At 45.9% G+C, this 13,427-nt stretch overlaps 1 protein-coding gene across 1 annotated transcript in view; it reads right to left on the bottom strand.

The window, feature by feature from the left end:
- Positions 1 to 718: 718 nt before the first annotated feature.
- Positions 719 to 13,427, bottom strand: part of CLASP1 (cytoplasmic linker associated protein 1) — a 171,868-nt gene continuing 159,159 nt past the window's right edge. The window contains exons 34-36 of the mRNA XM_082484322.1: positions 7,022 to 7,228; positions 3,992 to 4,108; positions 719 to 1,650 (exon numbers count right to left, since the gene is read on the bottom strand). Of these exons, the coding sequence (XP_082340448.1) occupies positions 1,564 to 1,650; positions 3,992 to 4,108; positions 7,022 to 7,228 (411 nt within the window). The 3' untranslated portion in view covers positions 719 to 1,563. The remainder of the gene's footprint in view (positions 1,651 to 3,991; positions 4,109 to 7,021; positions 7,229 to 13,427) is intronic.

Below are 13,427 nucleotides of genomic sequence, written 5' to 3'. Positions count from 1 at the left end.
TCTGACCCATTGCAGGTTTGGGGTGGGCACACTCATCAGCCAGGATGCAGCCCAGGGCCAAACATAAGGACTAGCATCCTCCTGCTTCCCCTGGTTACAGGCAGAGGCAGGGGGAGCTCACCCTTTGCAAACAGAAGGGTGTCCTGTTGGGGAATGGTGGTTTTGTGGGGTATTTGACTGTTGCTGGTTTGGCTCCGACTTGGTCTGTGTCGTCAGGCTGCAAAAGTATTTGCCCCACTGCACCCTCAACCCAGAGCACCCTGCTGACAGCAGTGCCCAGCGAGGGCTCTCCGCACCCCTCCGAAATGCAGAGCACCCAGTAGGGCTGTGTGCGGGGCTGGCCAGGAAGAAGGTTTCTGAAGGCAGCTAACAGCACTGCAGGCTCTTCAGGCATAGGAGGAGAGCTGTGGCAGCTGATCAGCACTGTCCCAGCTGGCTCAGCAGGTGCTTCCACGGGGTCTTTTTGTTCAGTTTCAGATGCCCTTTCTGTCCTCTGGGATGAACATTTTGCCCAAGGCACAAAGGAGTTGTGGGGACAAAGCCATTCACCACCCAACACCAGTGGGTCAGGTGAGAGCAGCAGACCGGCCCTTTGATGCTACAGACTTCAAGAAAAACACAGCTAGCCTCAAGGCAGCGCTGAGATACAGCCCTGCCAGCTCCCCCTGCCCACCCACAGACACGCACAGAGCCTAATCCAACACCCACCCACCGAACTCCAGTGTCCGATCACAGACATCGGTCCCAGAATCAGGTCTCAGGTTCCCTCTGGGGAATAACAAGTAACCTGGAGAGACTTTTGAGCATATGAAATAGCTAAATGGGTTGGAAGGGGAGAAATATTTACACAATCAATGAAAGGAGCAAAAGCTCAGCTGCTTTGCACAGCACAGCTGGCTGGGGAGCAGTTACAGAGAAATCAGCCCATCGGAGGTCTGTCAGAAGAACTATGTACAAAAACTCAGATGTTTAAAAAGAACCCACTTTTTCATTACTCATTTGGTTTCTCCCAGTATTAAAAGCATCTGAGGCTGGAATCGCAGCCACATCGGCAAAGATCTCCACAGCCAGCCCTGCACATTAGGCAAGCTGCGACAGGGAGTACAAAACAGGACCACAACACTTGTAAGAAGAGGAGAACCTAGCCAGGACGGCTGCAGCCGCGGGGAGAGAGCAGGTAACAAGCACACAGAAACCAGAACTGGGTTTGAGCTAAACCAACAAGATTTGTTTGACCTTTACGTGTGTCCAGGTTCTTAGACTTAGTTTTGGAACGCTAACCTAAACATATTTCCGAGATTTCAGCAGGCTATACAAATATGTTTAAGTATGGCTTTCTGTTGTTCACTTTTAATGAAGACTGCAACACAGACCTTGCTTCCTTTACATTCAATACCAGTAAGATTCTACATAAAAGCTTTTAAGGGACTAAAATACTGATTGCAATAAATATCTGCATGGCCTCATTGAGCTGATGGAGCACGCCAGTGAAGAGTAGCAGAAAGGTCTCTGAGAGGCACCGTTGATTGCTTCTAAGTCTACACATATGTCCACATATCTCCATTAACTGTGCGTTGAAACATCTGAAGAGGAACTGCTGTTGCTGTTGGTGGTCTGGGCCCTCTTTATGTACAAGTTTAGTAGCTTCATCTGAAAGGAAGAAAGAAACAAACAAACATCAGGAGAAGATGCCAGGAAACACCAGGCAGACAAAAGTCGACTGCAAATCTTGAAACTTGCATTCTGCGGTGAACGCAGTTTAGAGCGAGCTGACACTGGGCCCTCTGGAGGAAAAGCAGAAGCAAAGCTGAGCATATTTCAGAATGGACAGAGGCAGGAAGGTATGCCTAGTCCCACTGCAGTTACAGACGGATTTAACGGGATTTAGAAAAACCTCTTGCATTTCACTTCAGCAGCCATCAGTTCACAGACCTCAGTCCTGCAGCCTGATCTTGGCAAGCAGGATTCCCACGGAGGTCAGTGGGGCTGCAGGCACACCAGCGATCCGAGAGCCGTGGCCCCTCCTAGGAAACACCCTGAACTCTCCATGCTTTCTAAAATGTTCGTTTTCAATGACATTTAAATGCCTTCACTAATTTGGTACATCTAGTGAAACTGCAGCTGTTATGACTGTACACTTCCTTTGCATGGGTTTGGTTTGCTTTTCTGCCTTACCACCTTCGCTCCAGATCCTGTAATGACTCATGCATACATTCAACTTCAAATATGCAGGCAGTCTGCGTAAACCCGGAATTACTCACATGTTTATAGTTAGTTACATGGTGGAGTATGTCTGTGGCACCTAGGATACTGGAATAATAAAGTCTCTACGATGTTTAATAGGGGGATTTCCTAACTGCCCAAATATAATGAGGTTAACCTCAGCACCCATAGCTGTCTCTTTCCAGAGCAATTTGGAGGCACAAGTAATTTAAGGACAAGGCAACTCAATTCAGAAATAAAATCCAAGCATCCTCAGCCTCAGGTTGCTTTGGTCTACACTGCACTTCCTACTCATGAAAGAATTATTGCTTCAAAATAACAGAACGAAGCCCTCTGAACTAAGTAGCTATTCACATGCAGACATCTATTTCAGAAAAAAATGTACAATTCACCTTAAAATTTCAGAGAAATCTTGGATATGACGACTTCAAACAAGAGAAGAAATTAGGTGACTGCTTCCTGAGCAGCTCTGAAAAGCAACCAAACACTGCCTGCCTCAACACAAAATGCCAGCTCTTGGCTGAAGGAGAGCTGAATTAGGACTTGGTTTCACTTGCAGCATCCGGTCAGAATTTGGAATTTTGCTGCTAACCTGACTCCAGGGCACAAAGCCCTTTGAAGGGTCACTTGAGCGTGCTTGTGTACCAAGACAAAAGGGACACATCTGCCATGCTATTAAGGGTGAAGCTTTACCTGCGTTTCGACCAGCCCTCATCACAGTATCACAGTATGCTAGGGATTGGAAGGGACCTCAAAAGATCATCTAGTCCAATCCCCCTGTCGGAGCAGGAACACCTAGATGAGGTTGCACAGGAAGGCATCCAGGCGAGTTTTGAATGTCTCCAGAGAAGGAGACTCCACAACCTCCCTGGGCAGCCTGTTCCAGTGGTCTGTCACCCTCACTGAGAAGAAGTTTCTTCTCAAATTTAAGTGGAACCTCTTGTGTTCCAGCTTGAATCCATTACCCCTTGTCCTATCATTGGTTGCTACTGAGAAGAGCCTGGCTCCATCCTCATGACATTCCCCCTTCATATATATTTATAAATGCTAATAAGATCACCCCTCAGTCTCCTCTTCTCCAAACTAAAGAGACCCAGCTCCCTCAGTCTTTCCTCATAAGGGAGATGCTCCTCTCCCTTAATCATCTTAGTTGCCCTACGCTGGACTCTCTCCAGCAGCTCTCTGTCCCTCTTGAACTGAGGGGCCCAGAACGGGACACAATACTCCAGATGCGGTCTCACCAGGGCAGAGTAGAGGGGAAGGAGGACCTCTATCTGCTAACCACCCCCCATCACAACCTGCTGCAGAGAGGACCTGCTCTCCCACCCATCCCAGCCTTGCGTTCCCACCAGTCTTTGCACAGAGCAGCCCAAAAGCTAATTAATTTGCATTGCAGATCTGGTTTTTGGCCAGAGCAGCTAGCTGATCCAACTCACTGCACAGTCACCCCTGGATGCAACACTGAAGGGACAAGGTCAACACAGCTGTAGTGAGAAGGACCTGCTTGGTGGCAACTTGCAGTTACATGGGATCAAACACATCATGAAATCAATCCCTGAACCCCATCAAAACTTTAGTGAGATTTCAAATACTCACACTGCTGAGCAAGTTCTGTGCTATTCTAGTGGTGTTTGGCAGGGTGAGATAGGATTTAAGAGAGTACAGGGAACTCAACCCAGAGCTACCGTGAAGCCATTGATCTTGCCGATAGTCATGCAAGCCCTTCAGCTGGCTATTTGAAAACACCAGAGACGCATTACTTTTGTACCTTGCTTCCCGTGAGTTGTGCGAGATGAGGTTTCAGTTCTTCTCCAATTACTGAATAAATTGCTACTAGGCAAAATACGCTAGCTTTACGGACGCTGCTTTCTGTATTGTCATAACCCTGGAAAAGAAGAAAGAAAAAAAAAAAAAAGTCAGAAGCCAAACAGCACTCACTAACATCCTTTCAGAGCAATATACTAAAGAGCTGATGAACGTTTTGCAAATGTGGCTGACCTAACAGCTCAATAGAAAGGCCCCGCTTAACATAACAGCTTGCAACCTGGATACCCAAAGAGCGAGAGAATACAATCACACAATACATCCTATATCTTCCTTATATGATTAGTTATTACTATCATGTTATAAGTTATTAATATCTTATTATTTATAGCATTAAGCAACAACACACAGTTTCCCAACCTGAGCTTAGAACTCTATCAAATACACACACTTCTGTGTCCAGATCCTGGATGGTTAGGACTTCCTGGAGGGGAGTACTCGTGCTGCCAGCTTGGCTTCAGAAACATCTCTCCTGACCCAAATCTAACCCAGAGGAAACCAATTCTGCTCCTGAGAGCAAAGTTACAGATGGAGATGAATTTAACACTGTGTATGACATCCACAACGACTAAGACACATGCTAGTCTGTTAGATGAACTGCCTCTGTAACCTGGAGCTTTTTGATTACCTATCAGGTAGGAAATACCACAGAACAGAACATGTTGAAAGACCTCTGAAAGTGTGCTGGATCTCTGGCAGCTGCAGGAAAGCTCAAGCTAGCCACCAGGTCACTCAGCAGCTGGTGACATCAGTCCTCTACTTGGGCAGTGATCCATCACTAAGCAGCCACCCCATAAGGAATGAAGACATCACTTCAGCCTGTGGGATGCTGGCTCCTCCAGACACAGGGTGACCTCTGCCGGGAAAGCCGGGAGGAGGGATGCGGCACAGCTGGGGCTGCCAGGCTGCCCGCTAGCAGGGCTGATTCCTAGCTGCAGGGCTGAAACACATTCTGAAGTGACAGTCTGCAATGACAAAGAGTGCTGAACTAGAAAAGCAGACCTAGGTGAGCTCAGAGAAACATCAAGCTTGAAGATCAAGGTGGAAAAAAGGCTGAGCCCAGGCCCACAGCAGAGGAACACCCCCAGAGGCACAGCCCCCTGCTGGGAGAACAGCTGGGACACAGGGCTCTGTGGGTCCCAACCCAAAGGCTCCTGGGCTCACCAGATGCCTTTCCTTGACCTCAAGTTTCCCTATCAGCCTGGCATTTTGCTTATGTGTGCATCCCAAAAATCACTCTCATCGGGGCAGGCAGGTCCATGCGGTGTTGAGGCCTGAGGGGGCTGTGTCCCAGCGGGTGTTGGGCTGGGAAAGCCTGCCCCATATGTGCCAGCGGGACCACCACCCCACCTCTCCATCCGCCAACTTGCTCATAAGGCGGCAGCTGCTTCCTGCATTTGATAAACCAGCTCAACAGTTAGAACATTTGCTTGGGAGATGACACGGGTTCAAGGCTCTCTTCAGCCTGAGAGTACTGAGATGCAGCACACGGGAGAGCGCCCCACGGCCCAGCTCCATTCCCCCTGGCACCCCAAAGGGGCCAGGGGCCTGTGCGGGGTCCAGGGCAAGCAGCACGACTCTCCCCAGCCAAACCCTATTCTTGCATGGAGATCCCCATCTGCTCATGGGGACCGCACTCCAGGCTGCTGAACTGCACGCTTGTGCTCACACTGCCACGTCCAACACTTCTCACCTCCTCAACGCTCTGCCAGCGCCCTGGGCATGGTAAACAAGCACATGGGTGATTCCTTCCACACACAGTCCTTCAGACAGAAGGATCTCAAAATACTTCTCAAACACGAGGAGTAGATTGCTTTGATCACTATGAGTTTCTAAGGTGAGGAAATATCACTGGCAGCTCCAAGACGAAAAATGGCAAACTAGGCTCCGAAACAAGATCAATTTTAAGATATGGATGTGATTTAATAAAACAAGTGTAATTGCATTTTTAAAGGTGTATTGCTTTTCTGGTGCATTGAAGCTATACTGTCCAGATAGTTGTCAGCAAGAATTATGACTAAAAACTTTTTATAAGAAAAGTTTAAATCAATACAGAACTGCCCGATTCCCAGAGGTTGAGATTTAAGAAAAGAATCGCAAGAGCTGACACTACAAAGCTGGGACACATGCTGGGATGCGCAAAGGGAATTTCTGACTTTGCTCATGTCCTTCAGCTTTTTAACCTCAGAATGAGGAGGCTTCTTGATCCCAGTTCTCCACTGAAGTCTTATCCACACAAACACGTCTCCCCTTTCACATTGATTTGTTACTGTCACAATCCCTCCCCAGTAAACACACACATTCCCTCTCCTCCCTCATTGCTATCCCCCCTTATTTCCTTCTTGCTTGCAGCCTCATCCCAGCTGCTGGCACTGCCAGCTGCTTGTGCAGGGGAACAGAAGACAACATTGCTACAGCCAGCGCTGAAAGCTAAATTCACAATGTAAGACCAAGCCTCAGCACTGGCAAAAACACAGCTCCCCACCCAGCCTGAGAGAGTTTTGAAAAAGGGTGAATGAAGTCAGCAAGTAGTTCGGTCCTGATCTCAGAGAGGAAAGAGGGAAGAACTAGCCTGCCTGCTGGGATTCAAATTCAAGTGCAAAGTACAATCAAAGCGCAGAACAGCTCAGCAGAATTAAAGGAGACTACAAGATGTATTGCTTGGGAGGTACTGAGACAGCATAAGATGTGGCTAACTCCTACTTTCAATAAATTTCTTACATAGCTGCTACTGGCTTATTTAGGAGTCAGGCCAAGGCATCTGATTGTGGAACACAAACACAGGAGTATGAGTTTTCTTTTCCTTAATACATTAAAACATCAAAAGCTCAATTACAAAAAACCTAGAGGGATTAAAACTTTATTTTACCAAAATCTGGCCCCAGAGGGTCCACTGTTCTCTTAGGTCACAGACCTCACAAATTACTCACTGATGGTTTGTGCTCAAGAGCATTTGTGACATGGGATTCTGTACCTGTAACAACCCAGGAATGATATCGGGAAGGAGCTGATGCAACGATTCCTTGGAAATCCTCTCGATGACTTTCGTCTGCATTTTGATGGCAGCTAAATTAATTGGATAGTCTGCAGTCTGAATGATGGGGCAAAGCACCTTGATGCATTGCTCGGGGTGGATGGAACTCGCCAGGGTGGAAGCAGCTTCTTCAGCAGCTCTGACGACCTGGAATGAAAGCAGAGCAAAACCTTACATTAATGAGGTCACACATCACAGCCAAAACCACCAGCGTGGACTAGGAATGACTGCCAGGAAATGCTTGAGGATATTCATTTACAGATCCACAGGAGGCTCTATCAAGAGGCGACCAACTCTGAGAATTCACATCCTTCACCTCCGGTGACACCTTTGTTCCAGCCAGTGGTAAGTAGTCCACCCTGCCTAACGTAACTGTGTCAAAGTTGTTGCTAGTTTAAAAGAGTCATCTGTCACTGTAGATAGGCACCCCCAGCCTCGGAGAAGCGAGAGGACGACATCTCTCTAGCCACTATCAGAGAATATAAACCCACCCGCTTAGACTTAATACAAAATTTTTCTCTTTAAACATTATAATGAATGACACTGTTGCACCTTTTAGTATGCATCTCACCTGCCGAGTGCTTCACTGCCCAAGCTGAGACACCCATCCTACAGTCATGTCCTGCCATTTCCCAGCTAAACTATTCTCTAATCGAACCAGGCTACAGACAGAAACAGGCTTCAGGGTGTCCCTATCCCTGACCAGGCAGCTGTGCCCTCAGCACATCTAACCCAGTAATGCAGCACTGGGATCACTATAAAACACGGGAGGAAGAACAAGTGGAAACAGTGGTAGCACCTACCCTTTGCAACTAGCCCACACTGTAAAATAGTCACACAAGAAAAGGGAGATCCCAAATTAAATTCCACTTTTAGCCTGAGGGAAGACAAATCCACAACTTTCACCCTCTTCCCCAGTGAGTAGGACAGCTAGCTGAAAGAGCAAAGACCTGACTCTGGTCTCTCCTCCCTTGAGAGTTTATTCATTTTACTTTCTGCAGTAATTGGACAAAAAAACAGGATGGGAAGGCAGGTTTTCTTTTTTTTTTTTCCAAGTGTCTGTGCTAATTGCCAGGCAACAAAATGAAGCTTCCCCTTGGTTGCACTCTTCCTGGCCACAAATCACACACTCTTTGCTCCCCATGTTCTTGTTTCACTACAAAACTGGAAGATGCTTTTGCTCATCTTTTTCACTCCACTCTTCTCAGGGCTTACTTTTAACAGAGGGTAAATCCTGAGTGGACGGAGATGCCCCACTGGGCAGACAGATATTCAACACCTCAAGTCTAAGAAGAAAGAAGCGTTCATAAATTCTCATGCTCAGGATCTCCCAGCTAGCCCCAGGCAGTCCCTAACTCAGAGCCCAGGAGCATTAACGCAGCCTTTCAAAACACCTCCTCTTTCCTGACTGCATGGGAAGCTCAAATGCCTACCATCAATTCTCAAACTCATCCTGAGTTGAACTACCTGGGGTTGTCTTAAGTCGATACTTTGCAACCAGCACTAGGAAACCTGTCCCAGGCAATCCGCAAAAAAAAAAAAAAAAAAGCAAATAAATCACAAAAAAGGCAAATAAATTAAACCACAGGTCTCCCATCACTTAGGCTGAAGCCATAGCTGCTGGATTCTCCTCATTCCCCTCTTCCATACGCTGTCATGGTATCAAACTCAGGGATTTCTATTTGACTAAAGCAACCCATGGACAGATGTAGCTCTAGCAAAGCCTCAAAAGAAGGCAAGCTTTCATTTTTTTAAAGTAACTACTGTGGATAATACAGGAACTGGGAGTATTTGGAAGTTTAGCTCAGTCCTTACTAGGACAAGAATTGTCTCCCTGACCGGACTACAAAACATCTTCCAGATACGTTTAATTGATTTTAAGATAGCAGCAGTGAATAGTGACCAGAAGAGATCTTCTCCACCTACAAAGCCTGCTTCACCCACAGTCTTAGCATCACAGCCACACCACTATCCTTAACCTTCCACTCATACTGACAGCTACCTCCCTGAAAAAGGAATGGCCAGAAGATAACTTGCACACTCAGGAAATAATAAAACTCATCCACTTGGCTCTTGGCATCCCTCAAGCAAACCCACCAGTGACAGTGATCTCAGATACTTCACACAAGGTACAGGCAGGATGGTGAAGGAGCCCGGAGACCTTAACTGCTTCTGTATCAATGCCCTATTTACAGAAGAAAAGCTGTCAAACTGCTCCGTCTACTTCATGCTCTTCTTAGCATTTAATTATGACACTAAAACATATTCCAAAAAGAATGGCAATCCACAATGTGGTCAACATTCAAAAAATTTCATCCCGAAAGATTTGTGAATGAATAACCAAGCAGAACAGAATGCTTGTTTTCCCACTTCCAGCAAGTTTTCTTTCTTCTAGCTATTTCTTTGCTAATTTCTCTTCAACTTCACACATGAGAAGCATGAAAGTTAATATTTTTCTACATAAGCTAGTACTAGCTTCAAAGGAAGCACTATGTGATTTTGTTGGGAAAGGAGAGAAACACCCGAGTACTCAAGGGAAGCCTAATGCCATAATCCATGCTTTGGTACCACAGCATTGAATTGCTGGAGTGGATAAAGTCAGGAGCTCCCAGGAGGTCTCCTTTAAAAGAATTCACTTCTTGGCACTACGGCTTTTGACGTCGGCTTTCCCAGTGCTGAAATACTGCTACCATCAAGCTTTCCACAAACAATGCAGAGGACTTACAGAGAGCCCAGATATCTTGTAATCAATTTAACAACACTCATGAGCAAGTCACTTTAGCTAGAAAACCCCCACCAACTATAACTACTTGGACACAGGACATTTGGGATTTTGCTTTGCAACAATTCTAATTACTGTTAGTAAATGTTTTCAGACACCCTCAGGAAGGAAAGCTTACACATATATCACAACTCACTAAAAATATATATATAAATATTTGTTTTAACCTTAAACTTTCCTGGTATCCTACCCAATATGAAAGCAATAATACTTTAGTATGCATCTAAGGTCACACTCTGATCTCAAATATACTACTGTAAACTCCAAATAGTACTGGAGTAGGTAAAAATTTCAATGAGTAATGCTATCTGGGTTACAGCTCCACATCCTGTTTGCACAGTTTACCATGCACATTAAGTGGCAGGTATGAAGCAAGTGCATGAGACAAAACCTTTTTTTAAAAGCCTATTAACCAATTCCAAGCACAAGGGGTTAAAATACAGCTGCAATTTTTCACAAAACAAGTGAGGTATCAAATAGCAACAAAGGTCATACATATTTTGCACATGAGAAGGTTAGCAAGAAAAACTGTAAAGGTGCAGGATTTATTTATGTCCCTGCAAGTCCTCCTCTCAGCAAAGCTGCCGCTGTCTAGCAAATCTCTGGCTGCATTTACACAGCGGTTGGGTACTTCACATCACTTCTCCCTCAAGTGCCTTCCCTCTGAATACAGAAGGACGTGTTACACATGTCCAGTAGGCTTCCTGCCGATATTAGCTTGTAAATGTGACAACACCAGGGAGACATCCAAGTCTTCCGAGAGCACATCTGGCAGACGGCATCTGCATCTAAGCCACACTTCAGCAAAGCCCTTAAGCGTCTGTTTAACTTTAATAACATGCTGAAGTCTCACTGACGTCAATGGGATTCAAGCATGTGCTTACATGCTTGCTTGAATCGGAGCCTCTGCAGGTAACTAGCTCCCAGCTGCCTTGGAAAGGGCCAGCAGGGGACAGGGTGTGGGAAGGGGTAGGGCGATACCAGCTGAGAGCCAGCCAAAAGGACATCCCTGCCGGCACAGAAAGCCAAATGTCACCGTTCTGCAATGCAAGTACCAGCCCTGTCCAAAAGGTCTTTCCTTTTGGCTCTGGCAGAATAAAACATTCAGCCACCCAAACAGACTCCGCATCCCACAGGGGAAAGCACATCTCTGCATACTTACACAGCACTCGCTGAGTCCCGCTCACCTGGCAATGCCACGGAAATCAGCAGCATTCCCACACAGAGGGAAGTGCATTATCAAAAGATACTAACTGCCAGGTCATTTGGCAGCAAGAACATGCAATTATGGCAGAGTTTAGCAAAGATATTTTGCCATGAGGCACGATGCTTGTGTCTTGCAAATTATACATACCATACAATATCAAAAAATCAAATATCTTTTTTAATCGGGGCTTTAACCCGACCAGCAGAGCGAAACAGCCTTAAAAGGAGTGGAAGAAAGGAGCAAACAGCGTCAAGCAACAGTTCTTCCTCCCATCTTTGGAGTTAAGATCAACAAATACACATTGGGAAGTGACAGGAATGGCCCCATAAGGCTCATACCAACAGCAGACTCCACAAGAAGTAGTAGTATGAAATGCATCCTTTCAATTTGAGAAAGAGAGTGCCGTTCAGTACATGCTTGGACTGTGGGGGTCACTGTTACAAGAGGATTGAAAACCAGACAAGTTTACTGAAGAAAAACCAAAGGCCAAAACACACAGAGGCAGGCAGAACCACTGGCATGGGAAGGCTGTAAGCTTCAGGCAGCTGGAAGGAGGGAGGATATCGACAGGGAAGCATCACTGTATGCTTGCTTCTTGCTAGTCAGTCAGGTAAAGTACCAAGTGAAGCAAACTTTTTGTCTAACATAATATAATTATTCTCAGTGATCTCAAATATGAAAGAAAACTAGCAAAGCTGTCAAATGATGATGGCAGTTAGAAGGAGCAAGTTCAAAAGAGTGGCTATGAAGCAAAGATCTGCAGGACTAATGAGAGCCTGCAGTGTTTTAAAAGCACAGACACTAAGCTGTGCATAAGGTATGTCACAAATACGATTTCACCTCCCAGTAAAAGCTTAGAGCAAACCATGGCTTGAACTGGATAGTTTGATATCATTCAACATAGGGCAGGTAGCCCAGGAACGCAGATTTAAAGATAGCACTTTGCCTTAAAGAAGCAGGTTTTTCTCCTTTCCAAATGCTCACCTTACACTCTACACGCAAGAGACTAGATTCAGCCTGACTTCTGCTGGCACAACATAAGCTGTGTTTGCAGGTGAGTTCCTTAAAAGACATCTGTGATGTCTAAGACCTTTCTTGTCAGTCTCCCAAAAGAGAAAAATGGTTATACTTCCACCCAGTTTGCTTTAGGGAAGGAACGGTATCCACATGCACGAAGCTAGAGGGGTGTAACACACAGGTAGGCAGTTCACCTCTAACAGTGTCTTCCCTTAATGCTATAAAGGAGTAAGCTTCAAAGGTGCAGGTCCCAGAAATATGCACGTGCAAATGCCTTCCGATTTCAACAGGAGGGGATGTGCTGATGTGCAGTATTAGGAACAGTGTGATCAAGACAGCCACCTGTCACAGATCCCTTTCTTTTAACAGAAAAGCACATTGGCATCATTGACGTTCTACAAAATTTGCTGGACAAACTTTGGATGACAATTCCCACTGGTTAACCTGGTTCACAGTGCACTGCAGCCATGGGATCCTGTTTGCTTAAACCAGCCAGAACCAAGACTCCATCCCTTCCTCATAATCTCTTCTGCTCAGCTATTAGTCTCCGTGTATTACGGAAGCCGCTTGCTGCCTGACGGCTTCAGCACGCAGCTTGCCTGTGGTAATCCACTCTTGGTCAATATACAGCAGCTTTCTAAAGGGTTTTGATGGTTTCATTTCTGCTTTGAAGTGACACAAACTACTGGCAAATAAGGAAAGAAAAAAAATACATCCCAACTCGCCTAAGGCAGAACACGCCAGGTTCACAGGCTACACAGGGCATCTGTGTAACATGCTGGGATCTCAGCGGAGCGGCACCTATATACCGAGATACGAGCTGTATGTAGGACCATAAGCAGGAGTACTTTGCCACGATTGCTAGTTGCACCATCTCTGTCATAGGGGATGAGGCAGCGTATGTAAAACCCCGCTGAAAACTTAAGAGGCTTTGTACGCTATTGTGAAATACGCAGAGTGCCAGAGAAGTTTACTAAGCAGAAGAACAAGGTTTTGCTTTCAGGCTTACAAGGCACGCACCTATGTTTCTGAGCCAATTTTTGCCATCTAGAGGTGGTTACTTAAAGCCTGCATAATCTAAGCTGGAGGGGATGGAGGCTTACCAACACACCTAGCCAGGCAAACTCCCATCCCTGAAGGCTTTACAGTCTGATCCAGACAGGAACAAACAATTAAGAATTTGGTTTCAAAGCAGGAAGTGGACTCGGCAGCGGGGAGCGCTAAGCAGATGAAAAAACAATGTGAGTTTTATAAGGGATTCAGAGGAGATGAAGTAGATTAGACTGCTTCTGTGCACTAAGTATTTGAAACGTGTTGGGAATATGAAAAAGCACATAAAC

Source organism: Vanellus vanellus (assembly GCF_965231255.1).
Source record: "Vanellus vanellus genome assembly, chromosome: 5".
Classification (NCBI taxonomy): domain Eukaryota; kingdom Metazoa; phylum Chordata; class Aves; order Charadriiformes; family Charadriidae; genus Vanellus; species Vanellus vanellus.
This window is presented reverse-complemented; position numbering and strand designations above follow the sequence as displayed.